We start from the raw sequence: 22,182 nt of genomic DNA on the forward strand, positions 1-22,182 counted from the left end.
GCTCCTATGGTTCGTAAGTCTAGGTGCAGACATTGAAAGGGGCAGTATCGTTGGTAGCAGTGTATGGTTTCACAAGGACATTATGTAGAAAAATTTCAGGTTATTGAGTTTGGCTTTTAGTTGGTTTCCAATTGAGAAGCAGAACGGTTCTGGTCGACTTAGTGGTGTGTTCGCTTTTTTTCTAGCTAGATCGTTTGCTTCTTCATTGCCTTCTATCCCTTGGTGGAGTGGCAACAAGAATAGGAAGATTTTATTTTCTTTGCCTAATTTGTTCAGGCTCTCTAGGCATCCTTTGAACAACTTTGAATTGATGCTTACTTACTTACGAGTATGGCTCTGCCCTCAGTAGGTACTCACGATATATCAGATCAATTCCAGCCTCTAACCGGCGTTGTTGATTAAAGTACTTGAAAAACATGGTAACTTTGTACAATTTTTTTCCAATTTTATAGTCAGGCAAATCGAAATCGTTAAACAGATGAAAGAAAAAGTATCTCAATAATAATGTTTCAATTATGTGGGCTAGTTCCCAGTCTATCATTTAATACTTTTAAAATTTTAAAGCCAGTAATATCAGTAAACAAAGCTAAAAATCGCCGATAGTAATTATAAAAAATCAAATCAAAATCAGTTGGAAAATTTCATATAACCGTAAATATATTCAATTTTGAATTTAAGAGATTAAATATTTTATTTTATTAAATACTTACATAATACGATGCACAAATATATAGTTATATATTTTATTTATTGCTTTTACCAACGCTTTTAAGTTATAATCTATAGATTATAGATTTATATAAAAATCCAGATTACAATCAGTAAATCCTGAAGAGCTTTTAGTTTTCAGATTTTATTTAATAGTTAATACTAATAACTATAACTGCGATAATATAATTGACTTTTATCTATATATTTTAACGATTTTTTTAAAATTTAAATGCACTTCTATTTTTATTTACACAAAAACTTATCCTATCAAACTTATCCTATCCGATCGTAATTAAAAATATCAAAAATACATTTTATCATTTTACTTCAAATGCAACTTAGTAAAGTGGCAAAATTTCAGTCTTTGATTAAATCACTTGTGTCGTGAATTTGTCCCTCCTTCATTTTCAAATGGCTGCCACGTAAGATAGAATTATATATTTAATATAAGTTTTATAATCAAATATTTAAAGCAATTACTAATAACATTCTGAAAAAGAATAAAGCAGAATTATTTCTAAAAGTAAATCGTAAGAAAAATTTAAAAAACTATATATTTTGCTGTAATACACCAGTAAATCATTTTTAGAATAACTTTAAAATAATTTTGATTGTTATCTCTTGGCAGTTCTTGCAGGGTTTTACAAAAATTGCACTTATGTATATACGTAAAATCGAATTCTGAACAACTTACAACTAAGGATGGGATTTTTTTCCATATACAGGGTTATTCACCACATACGACGCGGAGTATTGTAGCTAAACGATTAGATTTTTACAAATTGTAAGTTCTGGGTTCGCTGAAGGACTATTAGAACTACAATTTAAAAATATTTTTACAAGATACAGAGTGTCCCAAATAAGTAAAAAATATTATAGTTGTATTTTTTTAAATATAACACCCTGTATATTATTCTATTTTTAGATTCTACGGTTGAAATAAAGGTAAATTTCATTAAGGTTTATCACACTTAAACTTTACCGTTTTTGATATATTTTCAATTTTGTGAAATTGCGGTAAAAAATGTAAGGCTTCATTTCTCCAAGGGTGTTAAAGGTTTTATTACTAAATATTTACTGAAGATTATTTATTGATCAGATATCGTGTTGCAATAATAAAAATTATACTACAGCGGCGTGCGGTGACAATTATAGGCGGGTAAGCGAATCGGTAAAAAACCCTAATTCGAGACATTACTTTTACATTTTCTTAAAAAACTTACTTTGAAAATTCCGAGGCCAATTCCATTGTTCGATTAAAATTCTATCGAAAATTGTTAAACAAACAAAAACACGTAAAGGTATAATAGTCAGAATACGATATTTTAAATTAATTTTCCGAAGCACTTTCCTTTACATGCCCTTTTACACTTTTGTGAAAATTATTTAAATCCGTAATCCCGGCTACGTTCCAGTTAGTCTTCTCACTTATATTAAAAAGTAAACAGGGCCAACATAATAATTTGGATAATTTATTGCAGCCGGTTAACCACTCATATTTGTCGTAAAACCCAACATGAAATGTCTAGTGAATTTTTTTACCGTCTTCTCCACTCTGGTCTCTAAATTGATAGGAACCGTTGGCCTACCAGACTTAATAATGTCACTTTTTTCTTGGAAGTTCCGACTAGAAAATCTCTTTTTTAATAACACATACAACACAAACACAGTCTAAATTATTGTCCACACTAGCAGAAGCACAGATTGACCTTCTTGACCCTTCATTACAAAAGAAACAGTAAACACTAAGTTAAATCCGAAAAAATATAATATTACCTATAAAATCGCAAGCGAACCCGTCCCAATAAATTAAAAGTCTCGGAAGGCGGCCGAAAGATCGCTGCCGTAGCTAGCAAAACTGTCCGCGATTTTCCGTCAATATTATAATATTAATAATTTTAACAAATTAAATTAATCTTTACTTATAAAATAACAGTATTATTAACGTTTAACTATTTATTTTTTTTATCTTTAAAAAGTTTAGGGAAGCGGTCCATGGAAGCGGGGGAAGCACCCCCCGCTTCCATGGACCGCACGCCGCTGTTATACTACCTTATACAGAGTATCCAAAAATTTATATTAAATAATTACTAGCTTTAAACGGCAATAACTTGTTTAATTTAAATGGAGCACCCTGTATATTTTACGCGAATTAGATGCACAATTTAATTGTCTATCAAATTGTATTATAACATTTTTTACCTATATCTTCAAGTTTTCGTAGAAAATGCATTTTCTTATAATTTAGACCTCATTTATCACTATGGAATACCCATGGAATATTGACATATTAGATTTTTTTAAAGCAACGTATGTACAAAATGTACAGGTGATAAAAATAATAATATTGCAAGCCCATTTGTTTACAAAAAGAAAACTATTTAAATCCTTGTAAAAGAGTATACCAATTATTACTAATTATTAATATACAACCATTATTTCCGCCCAAAAATTAGTTAATTACATACTTAATTGTTTCGATTTTTGATTAATAATTTATTCTGAATAAATGTGGATTTGACTCAGTTTTTTAGTATTTGGAGCAATTATTGTTAATCAACGTAAACGGTCAATTAATGCAGTTTGAATACTGGGATCATATTAATTGGTCCTCTTTAACAAAAAATATTTAAACAATTTTTTATCTTTTAATGAAATAAGCGAACTATATTGACAATATTAGTATCTGCAGTTTTTGAAAATCTGTTACATCTTTAAAAATAATCTGAAATGTCAATATACCATGGGTATAGTGATAAATAATGTCTAAATTATAAGAAAATGCATTTTCTACGAAAACTTGAAGAAATAGGTAAAAATGGGATAATACAATTTGAGAGACAATTAAATTGTGCATCTGATTAACGTAAAATATACAGGGTGTTTCATCTAAATTAAACAACTTATTGCCGTTTGAAGCTAGTAATTATTTAATATAAATTTTTAGACACTCTGTATAAGGTAGTAGTATTGTTATTATAGCAAAACAATATCTGATCAATAAATAAACTTCAGTAAAAATTTGGTATTAAAAACTTCGATACCCTTGGAGAAATGAAGCCTTAATTTTTTTACTGCAATTTCATAAAATTGAAAATATTTCAAAAACGGTAAGGTTTAAGTGTTATAAACCTGAATCAAATTTACCTTTATTTCAATCGTAGAATCTAAAAATAGAATAATATACAGGGTGTTCCATTTAAAAAAATACAACTATAATATTTTTTACTTATTTGGGACACTCTGTATCTTATAAAAATAAAATATTTTTAAATTGTAGCTCTAATAGTCGTCCAACAAATCCAGAACTTACAATTTGTATAAATCTAATCGTTTAGCTACAATACTCCGTGTCGTATGTGGTGAACAACCCTGTATAGATAACTATCGATATAGTTATATCGATATATCGATATATAGGTATAGCAAGATTTTGTTAAAAGGGATGATGGCACTATGTTATAATAATTATTTTTTACAAGTTTTATGTATAACATTTTTCATTTTTATATTAGGCATAACTGTTAACAAATACGTATTATTATTTATACTTAAATTTAGAAAACATTGTGACAACTATTGTGACGTCAGAAATCGTTGTCACCGGCCTCTATGCTAATACTTAAACATATACAGGGTGGTCTGAATTGTATTCCGGAAACTTCGACAGCATATTCTGCAGATAAAAATAAGTCAAAAAGTTCGTATAAATGTAGGTCCTAAAATGCTTAGTTCCGGAGATACAGGGTGTAGAAGTTTCATTTTTATTTCGATTTTTCCAAATAATTTCTGAAGTAATGTCAATATTTGGATGTGCTTATTTATTGTCAATAATGACATGTATTGACTATTTTCATTCTAAATATCTTGAGAACGGTTGCTCGTAGCGATTTTTACCAATACACATTTTTTACATAAAAAGTCATGGAAATGTATATTTTTTTAGTCAGTGGTTTTATACAGGTACGGTCGAAAAGTTATTACTCTTCAAAACAGTTAAAACACATGTAGGTGGCGCCCCCTACAAATAAGAGTAATTTTGACATCAAAATCAAATTTCTCGTGTCACAAAACTCCCAGATACCAATTTTGATCCAAATATTGACGTTACTTCAGAAATTGTTTGGAAAAAATCGAAATAAAAATCAAACTTCTACACCCTGTATCTCCGAAACTAAGCATTTTAGAACATACATTTATACGAACTTTTTACTTATTTTGATCTGTAGAATATGCTGCCGAAGTTTCCGGAATACAGTTCGGACCACCCTGTATATTCCATATCAATTAAACTTTTAGTTACGTAATCGAGGGCGCGATTTTTAAATCCATTGTTGCCAACCATGAACATATTCGGCGTCGTGCTGACTAGCTGGAGTTTAAATTTCCCGCTGGGGATTCAGGTGGTAGATCTGCTGCAGACATTGTCATTCGTTTTGACACATCAGTTTTGTCCCATACAGCACATCAAATCACATTTACGATGTGTTTACATTATTAGATGTAGACACAGGGTGACACAATTCCCCCGAGGTAAATATGCTACGTTTACACATTGTAGTTCAACACGTATGCACAAAGGTTAAACGTCCGCCTCACACACACAATGTAGCCACAGTATAGCATTTACCTATACACAGGGTAAGGGATACACAGTGTGCCGTAGGATACACAGTGCTTGTGTATTACGTTTAAACTCTGTTTACACATTGCAGTTGTGACTACCGCGTGTATACGTATGTATTTTGCTTCGTATATACATCTTGTGCTAGATAAAACTACTTCTTATGAAGGAATGTAGGAAATAATACAAGTTTTGATGCCTAACTTTTCGTTCTTTTTAAGAAATATTTATTCAATGATACCAATTATATCTTTTTAGAACGAAATTAGGAAGGCAAAACTTTGTATTTTCCAAAAGTATCTCGATCGTAAGTTCAAGAGAAGTAGCCTTAAAATTGTTCCATTTTTGTTTTGTATTAAATGTACCATTTTTCTTCCATAAAATGGATTAAGTGATTAAAAAATAAAATTTTTATATTTCTTTATATCACGGAACGCAATAGCGCAAATAACACAATAATAATAATTATTTACACTGCAGAAACCAGAAGTAAGAAAACACTGTAAAAGAATAGAATTTGTATCAAAATGTATTAAAAATATAAGTACCTAGTATAACAACATACTAAAATGGTAAACACTGGTATATCGCCACGATTTGGTGGACCTTGTTTAGTCATTTTTTTCTCCTCTTTTCCCTCCAAGCAGTTGGTTTATTAGCATACTCATTCATCGAGCACTCTGTTGGACTTTGTTGTATTTTATTTCCAGATTAACAATCTCACCCTTAAATTTTATATGAAACTGATTATTGAATATTAAACATATCTGTATATTGATCCATCAATAACTTACCGAATATCAGTGTAAGAAGTTCTTTGAAGTGTTTAAATCTTTCTTTCTCTGGTCCATTTAGATTTTTATTATTTCCAAATTAAAAAAAAATATATTGCAGTGCTAACTCAGCTAACCTCTTTATCATTATACGAGAATATTTGGAGTTTTCATTCATTGGAGTCAAAATTTGGTAAATTGGGTATCGAGTAAGGGAAGCTATAATATTAATAATACTCTTAGGAAGGTGTAACAAGGTAATTAAAAACTTGTACTTACCTTAAAATCTCTTTTAAACTACACACAAACAGAACATTTATATAGAGCTTCCGAATGATAAAACAATAATGGCTGCTAACACATACCACTCCTAGAAAGGAGAAAGGAGAAAGGGCACATAAAGCCGGGTCCACATATGTAGCACTCTATTGTATCAGGATCATGTATCACGTATCAAGAGCTTGTATCGTAAGTATGGACGTTTATTTGGGCTGTGTCGACTGAATATGCATATCGTGCCAAAGTAAGCGTCCATACTTATAAAATTCATACGTACCAGCGTACAAGCGTGCGTATCATTGTATATGGACGGTACAACAAATCACCTTGTATCGTCGTATCATGTTCATCAATTTTCTCAGCGAACCCTCAATGCCCCTTTGATGATCGGAGAAAAACCGCCTCAAGACGGGTCAAGGCGTATCAAGTCAATTGTATCGTTATACTGTATCAAAACACGTCCAAATGACAGATCGTGATACGTGTATCCGATACGTAGTGTTAAGATACGCGCCAAAATTCGGATTGGCATGTATCAGATACGGTATCACAAAGGTGTACCATATGATCGCGTTAATTCGGCGTCCAAACTAGCGATCATGAAACATGTTGGTGCAACGCGACGGAGATATGATTCACGAAGATGCTACATATGTGGACCCGGCTTAAGATACAATTGGTCGGTGTATCTACGCTGAGGCTATCCGCGCATGCGCACACCTTCATTTTATGCTAGAATGTAGACACAACAGTACACTATTACAAAGTGTCTATATAGATATTTATATTATGTGTATACGTCACATTTTTACAAGGTGTGTACTATAGGCACAACTATGATACGAAGTATCACACATACATATGACTTATACATTGTATGTCTCATATACCGACGTCAGATTTCATCATTTTAATAATTATTTGTTACGTTACAAAAAACTCTTTAGAATCTTGAGTGCATACGGTATACAACTAGTAAACACTGTATCACACAATTCTATCAATATAAAATATAAACCTGCGTGTATCTCATATGTATATGTTAGAACTAGATGCACTTAGGTTCACTTTAACATATGTTGTTTCTCATGTGTCTCCCTTGTAGAAAGGTAATTTCATTTGGACGTGCTATATGAGGTATTACGAGTTTTTGGTTTAAATAAATAGTGTTGTGATACTTTAAGCTTGAAAATGTTTACTAGCAGATCGAATATTGTTTTTTTAGAACCTCTTTTAGTGCGACAAGTACAAGACAGCTTAATAGCCGTAAAAAACTCATCGTAACTTTATTAGAATATTTTGAACGGGAAAGCGGTAGTAATGGCCCTTTATGTTATGTCCCTCCTTTAAGTGCTGTTAAGAAGCTCAGTTTTGTTGATGTAAATAATAACTGTTATATATTTATAATTAATTTATTTTTGTTTTCTAAAATATTTTGATTAAAAGAAAATGTATAAAAGTGGGCAACGGTGTGCCGGTTAAGCTTAATCACGTGACTAAAAGTTTATTTGGTATGAATTGTATGCTATTACTTATTTTCCATAACTTTATAAATATTTTTGTACCATTTGTTTTACCACTTTTTGCTACATTCGATAATATGATATCTAAAAAGCTTTTTTTCTTTATAATAAAGAACTAGATAAATTAAATCACAAGTTATGCAGATAATTTTGATTGACTTATCTTGGGTACCTGCTCAGAATTGGGTTATAGCCTAGATTTCTATTATTTGGAATAAACTTAAGGAATAAACCGATATCTCACAAATTTAACACAAAGATAATAAAAGAGATAGATATATAATAATAGATTGATGATATAATAAAAAGAAAAAAAAATAAAAGTGTACCGCACGAATTATACAAGGTCTATGCAGTTGATCTTACCCATAAATTTTATTTTTTAATTCTATTATCACTTGTTGTTTGGGTATGTAAATAATTGTGGTTTCTAGGAAGGCACGGTTTAATAAAAAAAGACAATATCGTAGTTTATTTTATTATACACATAAATGCATACAAGTCTTGATTCGAAATTTCTGCTTGCTGTGCACCTTGATAAGCTGTTTATTATATTACTATAACGTAATACCTATTTTCAACAGTACACATTTTGTCCCAGACAATATTATAATTTCGCAAAACACATAGTTTGTTAAAATTTAATATTTATAACTACATACTGAAAAGGGGGGTTGTCTTTCATATTTTTGTATTGTTGCTAAACGATTAGATTTTTACAAATTGTAAGTTTTGGGTTCGTTGAAGGACTATTAGAGCTACAATTTAAAAATATTTTTACAAGATACAGAGTGTCCCAAATAAGTAAAAAATATTATAGTTGTATTTTTTTAAATGGAACACCCTATATATTATTCTATTTTTGGATTCTACGATTGAAATAAAGGTAAATTTGATAAGGTTTATCACACTTAAACCTTACCGAATTTTTTGAATTTTCAATTTTATGAAATTGCAGTAAAAATTTTAAGGCTTCATTTCTCCAAAGGTATCAAAGTTTTTAATACTAAATATTTACTGAAGATTATTTATTGATCAGATATTGTGTTGCAATAATAAAAAATTTTACTACCTTATACAGAGTGTCCAAAATTTATATTAAATAATTACTAGCTTTAAACGGCAATAACTTGTTTAATTTAAATGGAACACCCTATATATTTTACGTGAATCAGATGCACAATATAATTGTCTATCAAATTGTATTACACCATTTTTTACCCATCTCTTCAAGTTTTCGTAGAAAATGCATTTTCTTATAATTTAGACCTCATTTATCACTATACCCATGGAATATTGACATTTCAGATTTTTTTAAAGCAACATAAATATACAAAATGTATTGCAAGCCCATTGGTATACAAAAAAAGACTATTTAAATCTTTGTGAAAGAGTATACCAATTAAATATACCACCATTATTTCCGACCAAAAATTAGTTAATTACATACTTTTAAATTGTTTTAATTAATAAAGTATTCTAAATAAAAATGTGAATTTGGCTCAGAAATCAATATAATAATAAGTTATGAAAATGAACGTCTCTGTTTTTATAAATAAGCATTCGTCAAAAAATAAAATAAAATTTATAAAGTGTTACTTTTTACCACACTGTCTAATACACACACAAAATTCAGTTTTTTAGTATTTGGAGCAATTATTATTAATCAACGTCAATTTAATGTAGTTTGAATACTGGGATCATATTAATTGGTCCTTTTTAACAAAAAAATATTTAAAGTTTTTTTTATTTTTTAATGAAATAAGCAAACTATATCGACAATATTAGTATCTGTACTCTTTGAAAATTTGTTACTTCTTTAAAAATAATCTAAAATGTCAATATTTCATGGGTATAGTGATAAATGAGGTCTAAATTCTAAGAAAATGCATTTTCTACGAAAACTTGAAGACATGGGTAAAAAATGGCATAATACAATTTGATAGACTTTAGATAGATTATATTGTGCATCTGATTCACTTAAAATATATAGGGTGTTCCATTTAAATTAAACAAGTTATTGCCGTTGAAAACTAGTAATTATTTAATATAAATTTTTGGACACTCTGTATAAGGTAGTAAATTTTTTATTATTGTAACACAATATCTGATCAATAAATAATCTTCAGTAAATAGTTTAAAATAGTATTAAAAATTTTGATACTCTTGGAGAAATGAAGCATTAAAATTTTTACTGCAATTTCATAAAATTGAAAATATTTCAAAAACGGTAAGGTTTAAGTGTAATAAACCTTAATCAAATTTACCTTTATTTCAATCGTAGAATCCAAAAATAGAATAATATGCAGGGTGTTCCATTTAAAAAAATACAACTATAATATTTTTAACTTATTTGGGACACTCTGTATCTTGTAAAAATATTTTTAAATTGTAGCTCTAATAGTCCTTCAAGGAACCCAGAACTTACAATTTGTAAAAATCTAATCGTTTAGCTACAATACTCCGTGTCGTATGTGGTGAACAACCCTGTATATCAAATGTCAAAATTAACTGTCATCTTTGATTGAAAGAATTGGGAAGATACGCAACCTTATGGGCGAATTCGTGACAAGGCTGATTTGATTTCCCCTTACGTCTCAAGTGCTGTAATGTAGAGAGTAAATATACCAATCGTTCTGCAGTCAATGCGGTCAACGCATAAAACACTTATTTTCTCTAATTCGGCCAGCGAAGGCGTATCGAACATGGTGTGGAACTGATAGCGACAGTGTTGCCATATTAAAATGTGTAATATCTGTAATACGCTTGACGAAAATATATTTGGATGAAAAATTAGTGTTTATGTATTGAAAATTTATTCGTGTTAAACATAGAATAAACAACAAAAATTAAAATTCTTTTATAGGTACTGAATATGTCGTATGATCGAAAAAAGTCGTTTAGTTCGCTTGGAAATGACGATTATTGACATTTACCCTAATATTTTACATATAAAATAACAATGATCTTTATTTCTGACGCCCTTCTTAGTTTAATCATATAATATTATATTAAATTGTTTAATGATAAAAATCCGTATTATTATCGTACTGTAACCAAAATCCGTAAATCAACTGATTAATCAGTAGTTCCCGCAACCACTCACTCTATCGACTGAAAGCAGAACTACGGAAACGTATTCTTTATCCGCTGCGCTATAAACGATCAGCGCGTAGCGGCACAGAACTAAACAAAATCTCGGAATTCTCGCATAGGCTGACGGTAACGCCAGCTACATCTCGGACAGGTTTGGTGCCACGAAATCGCCCATAAGGTTGCGCATCTTCTTATTTTTTCAATCAACGCTGTCATATTTAGTTAATGCCCAAGTTTTAGACCGCTTCGTTTAACGCTGTACCAAAAATTGAATTTTTGAAGTAAAGTCGAAAAATGGAACTAAGCCGAGAAGGTCTTGCCGCAATAATTTTTTACAATTTTTAAAGACAGTTGTTTCAACAAGAATGCCTTGCCGAGTTTGCGGCAATAAAGCACCACATACATCAGTCGACAATTTCTTGTTGGTATGGAGAATTTTAACGTGGACGGATTAGTCTTAGCGACGATCCAAGAATAGGTTCACCAACAACAGCAGTCGCCCAGGGAAACATCGAAGCTGTACGTAAACTGATCCAAGAAGATCGATATGTTACATATCGTGAAATTGAAGCATCATTGGGCATTTGAAAGACCTCAATTCGAAATTCGATCTGTTGACGGAAGAACAGAAAGCAATTAGAGTCAATTGGTGTCACAAAACTTTACACTGATTTAACGCAGGAAATTCCAAAAATATGTACAGTATTGTTAGTGATGATGACTTTTGGATTTACTATTAGAACTTGAAAATAAACGCCAATCGGCTCTTCGGGTGTTTCGAGATGAACCAAAATCAACGGAATAAGTTATCCGTTCTCGAAGTGTTTCCAAAAAATTGGTGGCCAACATTTGTCTCAAAAATAGGTCATGTTTATATAAAAATTCCTCTTCAAGATCAAACAATTGTTTGTTGCTACTGATTGGTAAATATCTATTTGTTTGCCGGAAGTAATTACTGAGTTTCGAAAAGCCAACCCTGAACGACAAATAATCCTCCACCAAGACAATGCAGGTTCCCACATAGCTCAAAAATCAGTTGAGTATTTAAAACAAGAAAACATCGAATTATTGAACCATCCTCCATACAGTTGCGACCTAAGCCCTAACGACTTTTTTTACTTTTTTCCAAAAATTAAGAATGAACGCGTGGTCAAAGGTTTCATTCCCAAGAAGATGCAGTCAGCGCATTCAAAAACGCAATTTTACAAAAGCGCAAGGTACCAAAAAGCGAGTGGAATAACTGTTTTCATAACTCGTTCCACCAGGTGCAAAAATGCATTTCTCTTCGTGGAGAATACTCCGAAAATAGTGTTTAAATGTTATGTACTGTTTTTTCTACCTCTATATGAAAAATATAGTAATATATAAGTGTCACAGTATCTAGCTTTATTTTCATCTTTCTTTTCCTCCAGTCTTGTTCTTCACTCATATCTTTTGCCTTTGCTTCTGTTTTTTGCCCTTGCGTAACGTTTAAGCAATATCTTTTAGGTAAAGTTCACCAGACAGTCTGTAATTCAACACTGCCTGTCCAAATGTCCGTCAATTGAATTCAAGTAATTCAAAATTATGCACTGAAAAAAGAAAAACCACAACATTGCACTTAGATTTTTGTAAACATATATTAGGTATGACATAAAGACTGTTTAATATGAGTGTTACTTGATTTTTATGTGTCTGAGATGAGTTCATATTGTTTAGAACATTTTAAGTACGTTCCTATATTACTGATTGAGCGTGTTCCGGCATTTGTTCATTTCTTGAACTCTTTATCAGTTTCCTTTAATGCCAATCCTGTGGACTGTTCTTATTCCCTAAATTCCTATTTCTAAAGCATCAGCAATTAAGTCTTTTATCTATGGTAGTAATTTACGAAATGCAGTAATGACGTCACCAGTCTCTTTTATCCAGTTGGCAAGTGATTGAGAGAGTTCGACAATATGTGACGTAACTTTGAACGATGGCTGAACATTCTATACAATTGTTGTATTAGCTAAGTTATTATTCTTCCCCAACTCAGTTTACAACAGTGCCTAGTAACAGCAAATTGTGTCAAAACTAGTGCTACAATTCAACTAGTAGGTACAATTTAAATATTCCTTGACACACACAAATTGTGAGAATTACCACCACACTTGTTCGCTATTTTTTGTACCAAATCAAGCATATTTAACTATTTTGGAGATCTACAAATTGATAGAGATAAAAGCTACAACGTGATGCCTAGTATCATTTTAGACGCAAAATGCGGCAATGTTTTCTACAATTGTGGCGTTCATTAATATTTATTTTTTCCATGTGCTACCTTAATTTAAACCTAAAATTTAAGGAAGTTTTCATTTGAAAAATTCAAGATGGCATCGAATGTATCAAATTTGACGTATTAAAAGGTTTTCAAAAATTCTTTTGCTATTCTCAAATAGGAAATAGGGAAATTGCAAATTGAATGAGTCACTTAAAATGATGTTTCTGTACAGGGTGGCTCGAATTCGTCGCTCATCATTGGGATTTTGGAAACCGTAAGAGATACAGGATCGGTTAAATGGAGGCAAAGTTGCGCAATTTGATGCTCAATAAAATGCCGTATTGTATTTTGAAAAATTCCGAATACTTCCGAATATATTCGAAAAAAAACGGAATTTTCAATTTTGTTTTCTATTGTTTACTGGCTTTATTTGTTAAGATAACTTAAAATGAAAAACACCTTTTCATGGCCACTTTTTCTGCTCTATAACTCTGTGTGATTAAATATTGACTCTGACGTTTCGGCTTCTGGCGACCATCATCAACGTAATTTTTTTAAATACAGACCTGATTTTTTTTTCAATTTAATTAAATCCTTTCATCACTCTTAAAACACTATATATATATAAAGTACTTTGATATTTGCCGACGTTTCGTACAGAAAATTCCACCACCAGAATATTTTATGCAAAAAAATAAAAAATGAAAATGCAATACGGCATTTTATTGAGCATGAAATTGCGCAACTTTGCCTCCATTTAACCGATCCTGTATCTCTTACGGTTTCCGAAATCTCAATGATGAGCGTCGAATTCGAGCCACCCTGTACATTCTCTACAAGTATTTAAATGCCTTCAAGTATTTAAAGTCTAAAAAAAATTACACACAATATGTGGATATGACAATTTCTTTTTTTTTTTATTTGTAAATCCAAATCTTGATTGTCTGTGACTATGGGAAAAAATATTTTTTTACTCTAAATAAAATTAAAAATTTTCTTTGTAGAATTATTGAGATGAGATCTAAAATATAAAAAAATGTGAATTATATTTAAGTGACAAACATCAATCAGAGTATAAGTAGGCAAATATCCAGATTTGTATCTCATTGATATTTTAATCCTCTTTGTCAGCTATACAGACGGATTATAATAATCTTTTGACATTTTTATATTGTTTTTGTGCAGAATCGAAGGATTTTTTGATTTCACATGTAATTATGGATTTTTCGGTACTTATGAATCTGATACATTAGTGTCATATTGTTATTATATCTGGGCATATTTAAAATGGTCTACAAATATTTTTTTCTAAATAAAATTGCAGGAGATTGAATAAGTTTTAAAAATAAATCAAAAAGATAAGTAGGATGAGATATTTTCTTAAGTGTATTTCTTAAAAAATATGATATTTTAGGATTTATTTATCAAAAAGGCAAAAACGGATTCTTATAGAAATTCCGTATGATTGAAAAAAAACGGCGTCAGCGATGGCTGTGAAATGAACATCGATGACATTCCTCATATAATTTTACTTCTTTGAGCCCTTAAAACCCAAAAATCTCGTAAAAATGAAGAGTTGAAGACTGTTCAACTATAGAGGTTAATTTGTAGCTTGTGTAATTTCCTACAAATTGATAGTTTTTATTTTTATGCTTTTAGTCATAGATTTTGTTGTTATTTTTTTTCGAAAAAATAAGGTGACCATTTTATTTTTATCATAACTCCGCGACAACCAAACCAAACAAAACATTTAAAAGTCTTTTCAAGCACTTTAAAACGGTCATTCATTCAACATTTCGAAAAATGAGTTGGCTAAAATGAGTCGTTTTCGAGAGTGATAACTCGGCTATTATTACATCTACGGTAATCAACAAATGAGTCGATTCGTTATTCCAAAAGTTTCATTTTTGCTTTATATAAGTTTTGCGATAAAACGCAAGGTTTTCGAGTTATTTATAAAAAATGGCAGAAACATATATGCAGTTTTTAGATGAAAAATCAACATTTTCAATCCTAAATAACTCGGAAAATATTAATTTTCTGAAAAAATGTTATAGAACATTTTTTACTTAGAACTCATCCCTTTGTTGATTATTGCAATTAAAATGGGTCATTTATTTTTCACCCCCGAGAAGGGGTGGCACTATGTAAGTTTTGTTTCTTACATATATCTCTATTTACTGTTAAAATTTTACGTCATTCGGTTCGGGTGTCAAGAATTCGGAGGTAATACCCTATCTTTATCCTCGGTTACTGGCCTAATAGGGTTTTTTTCAAAACAGTATAAATTTGTATGAAAACCACCTAATGATTTTTGAGTGATATTTTACCGTTAAAAGAAATTGCTGATTTAGTAAAATCATTGCCTAGAGAACGATTAAATGATTTGTATCAAGATGTTTTAGTAGGAGTGAAAAAATAGCAATCTTTCAAATCACTGATTTTTCAATTAGCCCCTGTAAGTGTGTTACGTCAACTAACAATAACAATTCATTACTGTTGTTAAATATTTTAAAAGCATCTCGTTGAGATAAGCATTTCGAAAATACGTGCATTAGGAACAATTAAAGATAAAGTCACCTTAAACAAATATTTTAACAGTTAAATAGCTGCTTCAATAAATGCAGACGAGAAAAAAATAAATAGCGACTTTACTTTTCACGTTATTTAATAGTTTTATAGAGATTATATTAAAATAATAATAGTTTTGAAAAATCGGGTCAAGTGGGATTGTTACCAAATCAACAGTGAAATCAGAAAAAATGTCGTGTTGAAATTTTACGGATTGTTGAATTTTTCTTTGAAAAAACTAGGACGTAACTAATTTTATGGTTTTCAGAATTATGTTCTTTTATCATTTAATGCAGGTTTAGAGATAGATTTGAATAAATAGTTAAATACATGTATTATTTATTAATCGTCTGCTGGTAGTAAATAGAACTATCATTTAAAAAAAATTGAGGCGTCAAGTTGCAAAACCCGCCTTATCCATTTTGAAAAAAAAATTGCCTAATGACATATATTAATAGTGGGATCCTAAAATCTACATAAACATAGTCCCAAACTGCAGTAAAAGTCACTATTCCTATATAAAATTCACTACAAATTACGTTGCTGCAGCAAAATCCGTCTTATCCACTTATATTTGTTTTTTATTCTCATTATTGTGACAAATCCCCCATTTTTTCATAAGCTTTTTACACAAGCATAATATTACTGCTGACGTTTTATTGATTTTAGATCCTTTACTTAATTTTAAGGAATTATAATATTTTAACGAATTATAGATTTTAAGGAATTATTGACTTATTAATTATAATAATTGCATATCTAATAAATCAAGCTATGATGCAAATATCTTGCTTACTAAAAACCGCAATATGTATCATACTGCAATAAAACCCGCCTTATCCGAATTATTTTTATGTTTTTTCTCTTCAAAAATTAAATATTAACTTTTAATTTTAGAAAAACGGGATACAAAACAATGACTCCACTCAATGGACACGTTTTTTTTTATAAAATATCGCTTCAAGCATTTGCTAAAACAAAGTAAAGATTTCAGTTAACGTCTTCTTTTTGCTGTCAGGGCTAATCTGGACGGGGCCTACTTGGTTTACGCGGAATCCGAACCGCGGTCCTCGGCCATATCATGGTCAATGGCCTACCGACTTAGGAAGTGTCTAAATCAACTCTTACTCACGAGATATCCGATCTCATCCGTCCTCGAACCGGCGTGAATGAGCAGTGTGTATCAATAGATTTTACACTTTTCCCTTGGACAACAGCACGATACAGAGTTTCGAACCGGTCACCCGTCCATCCACCAGTATCGCCTTAAGTCGCTTAACTTCGGTGTTCTAATGGGAACCGGTGTTTCAATGTAACTAGGCCGTTGCCCTATTTGCTAAAACAGTTTTTGCATATTATCTCGAAACAACGGTATAGAGGTAATAATAGAGGTAGAAAAAAACACAGTAGATAACTTTAAGTCATTATTGTTTTTCTAAGTATTTTTCAACAAGAGAAATGGATTTTTGCATCCTTTGGATCAATAATTCTGAAAGGAGTTATTCCACTCGCTTGCTGATACCTTCAATATTGTATTCTTGAAGGCGCTGACTGGGCATCTGCTCAGAACTGGAACCTTTGACCGCGCAGTTCATTTTTAATTTTTGGAAAAGAAAAAAATCTTTAGGACTTAGGTCGGGATTCTATGGAGGAGTGTTCAACAATTTGATGATTTCTTGCTTTGAAAATTCAATTGCTTTTCGAGCTGTGTCGAAACTTGCATTGTCCTCCACCAAGACAATGACATTCGTCGTGTTGTAGGTTAGTTTTTCGAAACTCAGCAATTACTTCCGGCAAACAAATAGATACTTACCAATCAGCAGTAACAGTTCTTTGACCTTGCAGAGGTATTGTTACTACATGACCCGCTTTTGACAAATCTTGCCACCATATTTTTGGAAGCACTTCGAGAGCGGATAACTTTCGTCGGTTTTGGTTCTCGGAACACCCACCGTTTGACGTTTATTTTCAGGTTCATAAGAGTAAATCCAGAATTAACCACCACTGACACTACTGTATATATTTTTTGAGTTTTCTGCGTTAAACCGGTGTACCGTTTATTGATATTTCTCCTTATCATGCCCTTTCCTGCCGAAGGTTGGCGATCCAAATGGCAATTGTGGCTCTGGAAACTGCAGCCCGGAAGATTTCCACAGACGAGCGTTCAAACCATCTCCTCAAATCTTTTAGCCATGAGTTCTGGCGTCTCCCTACTGATCTTTTCCCTTGCACTTTGCCCTCTATTATGAGGCGCAGTATTTCGTATCTACCACCTCTCATCACATGACCCAGGTATTGCATTTTACTTTCCTTGATGGTGTTCAGTATCTCTTTTTGTTTCTGCATGCGCTGGAGTACTTCATCGTTGGTGATCCTTTGTACCCATGAAGTTGCAGCATCCGTCTGTATACATACATTTCGAAGGCTTCTATTCTCTTTTCGGTCTGTGAATCCAGTGTCCAGGTCTCACATCCATAGAGTAACACAGAGAAGACGTAGCATCTGGCCATTCGAGTTCTGAGTTGCGCACTGAGGTCTCGTCTTGTAAAAAATGATTTCATTCTCACGAAGATTTTTCTCGCTTGCTCAATTCTTGAAAATATTTCTCTTTTCGGGTCGCACTGACTATTGATGTTAGCTCCTAAATACTTTTTTGATACTAATTGACTCTAATTGCTATTTTTTTTGACAGATAATTCTTTATGTAAGTTCAATTTTATTGAGAAACTTAAAAAAAAACTTATGTAAGTTCAATTTTGTTGAATTGAGGTCTTTGAAATGCTCAATGATGCTTGAATTTCACGATATGTGACATTTCGATCTTCTTGGATCAGTTTACGTACAGCATCGACGTTTTCCTGGGTTGTTCTTGGATCGTCGTTAAGACTAAGCCCGTGGTTACATTGGATGCGTGTCCGTGCGTTTAATTTTTTTTTGGTCATACGTGAACGGACGTGCACGCAGCAAAAAACAAACAAATGGTATCTACGAAGGCGGTACATTTCCGTTGGTCGGATGAAAACAAACTGGTTTGCTTTTTTAATACGTGCACGTCCGAGCGTTCGATTTTATTTTCTCTGATCCCAATATATTCCCGAAAAATTTGAATATTTTTGAATACCAGGTTTAATTTTATTTGGGATATATTAATGTTGATGGAGAAATTCTAAAATATCCAAAAAATTTGGCCGGTCGCTGTCTTAATTCACCAAATGTTTTACATATTTATTTTCTTCTCTTCTTGCATATAAATGATTTACCCAACATTTTCTTTTTTTCATGGGTATAGTTATTTTAACATTATATTCTCACACAGCATCAAAGTAGTGGCGCTTGTTTTGTCAAACTCGACACACAGGACACCATAAACGCGCATCTAATGTAACCACTATAATAAAATAGTCGTGCGAGTAAATTCCGCCAGAGCTCGCACGTATAAAAAACGCACGGACACGCGTCCAGTCTGGCGCTGCTAGAGCTGGCCGTCTGGCTGTCGGTAGACTACTGCGCATCACATACCTAAAGGGTATCCCATTTTTGTGTGTTGTATGGGATTTCTCGTTTATGAATAGAGATATAATGATGCCATTTTCACATTACTTTGCTATTTTTTCTGAAAATAAATATGCTAGCCTCCTTAGTTCCTGAAATACAGGGCGAATTTGTGATGCGCAGTAGCGAACAGATGTTGAATACAGATATGATGCGCAGTAGTGAAAGCAACGTCTACCGGCAGCCAGACGGTCCGCACTCTGTTTAGGAGAGCATAGCAAAAGATATATTAAAGAACCAGCTTTCTTAAAATTTTCTTTCGAAAACATTGCTAGGCTCTTAGACTATAAGTAAAACAGCAAAATCGTTATGGAAATGAAAATATAAAATGAGACCAATCACAAGCAAATCGTATATCCGATGAACGGAGGAATGAAAATGCAATAAATTTATAAACTACGTAATAATTTTCTAACCAATCGAAGTCTTTAACTTCAACCAATAAAATAAATATCGTATCATCGTATCGTCGAACAACGGATTTCCCGGCATAATTCCATTTTTCGATTGACTCGCCAACTTCAAAAATTCAGTTTAGCTACCTACAGCTTTAAAAGAAGCAGTCCAAAACTTTAGCGTTAATTTAACTAAAGATGACAGTTAATATTGACATTTGATATATGTTGGCAGGTCTATTATGATTCTATATGCAAAATATAAAAGAAAATCCTCGTATATGCCGGTATATTAAGTAAGTTCCGAATTATTTTCAACAACATTTTTTTATACAGGATGTATCTTGTAACAGTGGCCAATACTTAATATCTTATTTTAAATGAAACATGCCTTGTATATTATTCAATTTATGCATTCATCAGAAAATTTTACAGGGTTTTCAGAGCGTCCAATATTGGAAGTAGTAGAAAAACTTTAATTTTTAATTAATTAATAAATCTTTAATATACAGGGCAGTGCATTTAAAATAAAAAGTTGGTATTAGTTACTGTTGTATGAATGACACATGACAAAAAAAATCATACTTATTTAATCAGTACCTTTATATTAAGAAAATTTAATACCTACATCAAGAACAATGCTATTTAATTATGAATTAACTTATTTAATTTAAAATTCCCTTGTTTTGTTGTCTCGTCACAAACCAGTAGCTCGTTTGAGATTTATCTAAAACCTTTGTAAATCATTGTTTTAATCCTTTACTATATTACAGTAGTGGCTTCTGGTTTTCTAATTAGAACGATAAATATTTGAAGAAAACTATTATACGAACTATCATTGTTTCTATTTTATGATTTATACAATTACGACTAACAGTTTTATCTATAGTATACATTATACATGTATAAAAAAGATTATAGATATATTAGACTTATTATTTTGACCCAACATATAGAGGCAAAATATAAACAAACTTTTTTATTTATTATATCGTTGTGTTATATTATATATTTATTATATTTACATTTTATTATACATCTTAACTTTTGAGATACAGGGTGCTAAAATATTCAAAATTTATAGATATTTTTATGAAATTTCATACATGTCTTCCATGCTTAGAAATTATTTTTTTGGTGAAGGAAAATTGTGTTGCGTCTCTGAATTTCCATCCAGCCGATGCAGAAAAGATTTCCAGACCAAAACAGTCACTGCATCAGATTTTTGGCGATATGACGCTGGAGTAAAATGACTTTACTTCATTTTTTTTCAAACCAAACCAAAACTATGCGTCCAACGAAAAAAAATCAGGAAATGAAAATTATTTAGAAATGAGTAAAGATTTTGAAAATTATTTTTATTCTAAGAGAAGTCGGTGGCGTACTATTGTTCCTTCAACAATATTCAATGCAAAACCCCTATAGATACCATCGGTTGAATTGTTCAAATGACAGCATTCTAAAAAATAATCTTTTTTGCAAACGTTAGAAAAGTATTAATTTTTGCGACGTTATTGACAATATAAAAAATCATTTTAACGCCTAGGCATAAAAGTAAAACGGCCTACACACGTAACGATTTATCGTACTGCGCGTTGAACTGCAGATCGTAAAGAAAATCGTACGGCTTGCAGTACAGCCATTTTTTGTACACACGATGCAACACATTGTACTGCCACAGTTCAGATTATTCACTTTTCGTCGAGAAGGGCTACCGTTATGTCAAGAATTTCAAAGAAGAAAGCTGCCGTGCTTGTAGCTGCGGTATTGTTGATAAATGAAGATGATGAAAAAAAAAGAAATCAAAAAGCGAAAATGGTGTAAAAAGTGGTTGCTGGAGAAAGAAATATTTTTTCTTCAATTTACGAATTTCTTTTCATAATCCTTTGATTTCTCATCCCATAGGCATCTATTTTCTCTATATAAATCAATAAAGTCTTCCCAGAACGTCTTATTTTTTAAATCCATAATATTGATTAAACCAAAAATAAATAAAAATTATATCATAACTGCGCGCAGATGCAGTACGATAAATCGTTACGTGTGTAGGCCGTTTAAAGCACTTTTACGCCTAAGCATAAAAGTACGAAAACACAACGAAAATATATTATTAAATTGATATTTGTGTGACAAGCGTCAAATTCAACGAGCGTAACCATAGTTTCTCGATATATAATTAATTACAAGGTATTACTTTCAAATATTTTTATATTATTTGCAACGTGTGAAATTGTATAAAAACTTATTTGTGGCGTTTGAAGAAAGAATAGCATGTTCTATTCGGGGTAAAAATGACTTTTTGTGCCTCGCCTGTAATGTCGGACTCGCTATAGTCAAAGATACAGCGTCGCCAAAAAAAGTATAATTTTTACTCCTAATAAAACAATACACTATTTTCTTATAGTTTAATTGCTGT

General features: G+C 31.5%; 1 protein-coding gene across 1 annotated transcript in view; it reads left to right on the forward strand.

Moving 5' to 3' along the window:
• The first annotated feature begins 1,037 nt into the window (after nt 1-1,037).
• The window catches only part of LOC115879637 (innexin inx7), a 57,098-nt gene continuing 35,953 nt past the window's right edge, over nt 1,038-22,182 (forward strand). Inside the window, exon 1 of the mRNA XM_030896534.1 lies at nt 1,038-1,133. Within this exon, the coding sequence (XP_030752394.1) occupies nt 1,123-1,133 (11 nt within the window). The 5' untranslated portion in view covers nt 1,038-1,122. The remainder of the gene's footprint in view (nt 1,134-22,182) is intronic.

This window comes from Sitophilus oryzae, unplaced genomic scaffold, assembly GCF_002938485.1.
Source record: "Sitophilus oryzae breed Bouriz unplaced genomic scaffold, Soryzae_2.0 scaffold_1067_pilon_pilon, whole genome shotgun sequence".
Taxonomy (NCBI): domain Eukaryota; kingdom Metazoa; phylum Arthropoda; class Insecta; order Coleoptera; family Curculionidae; genus Sitophilus; species Sitophilus oryzae.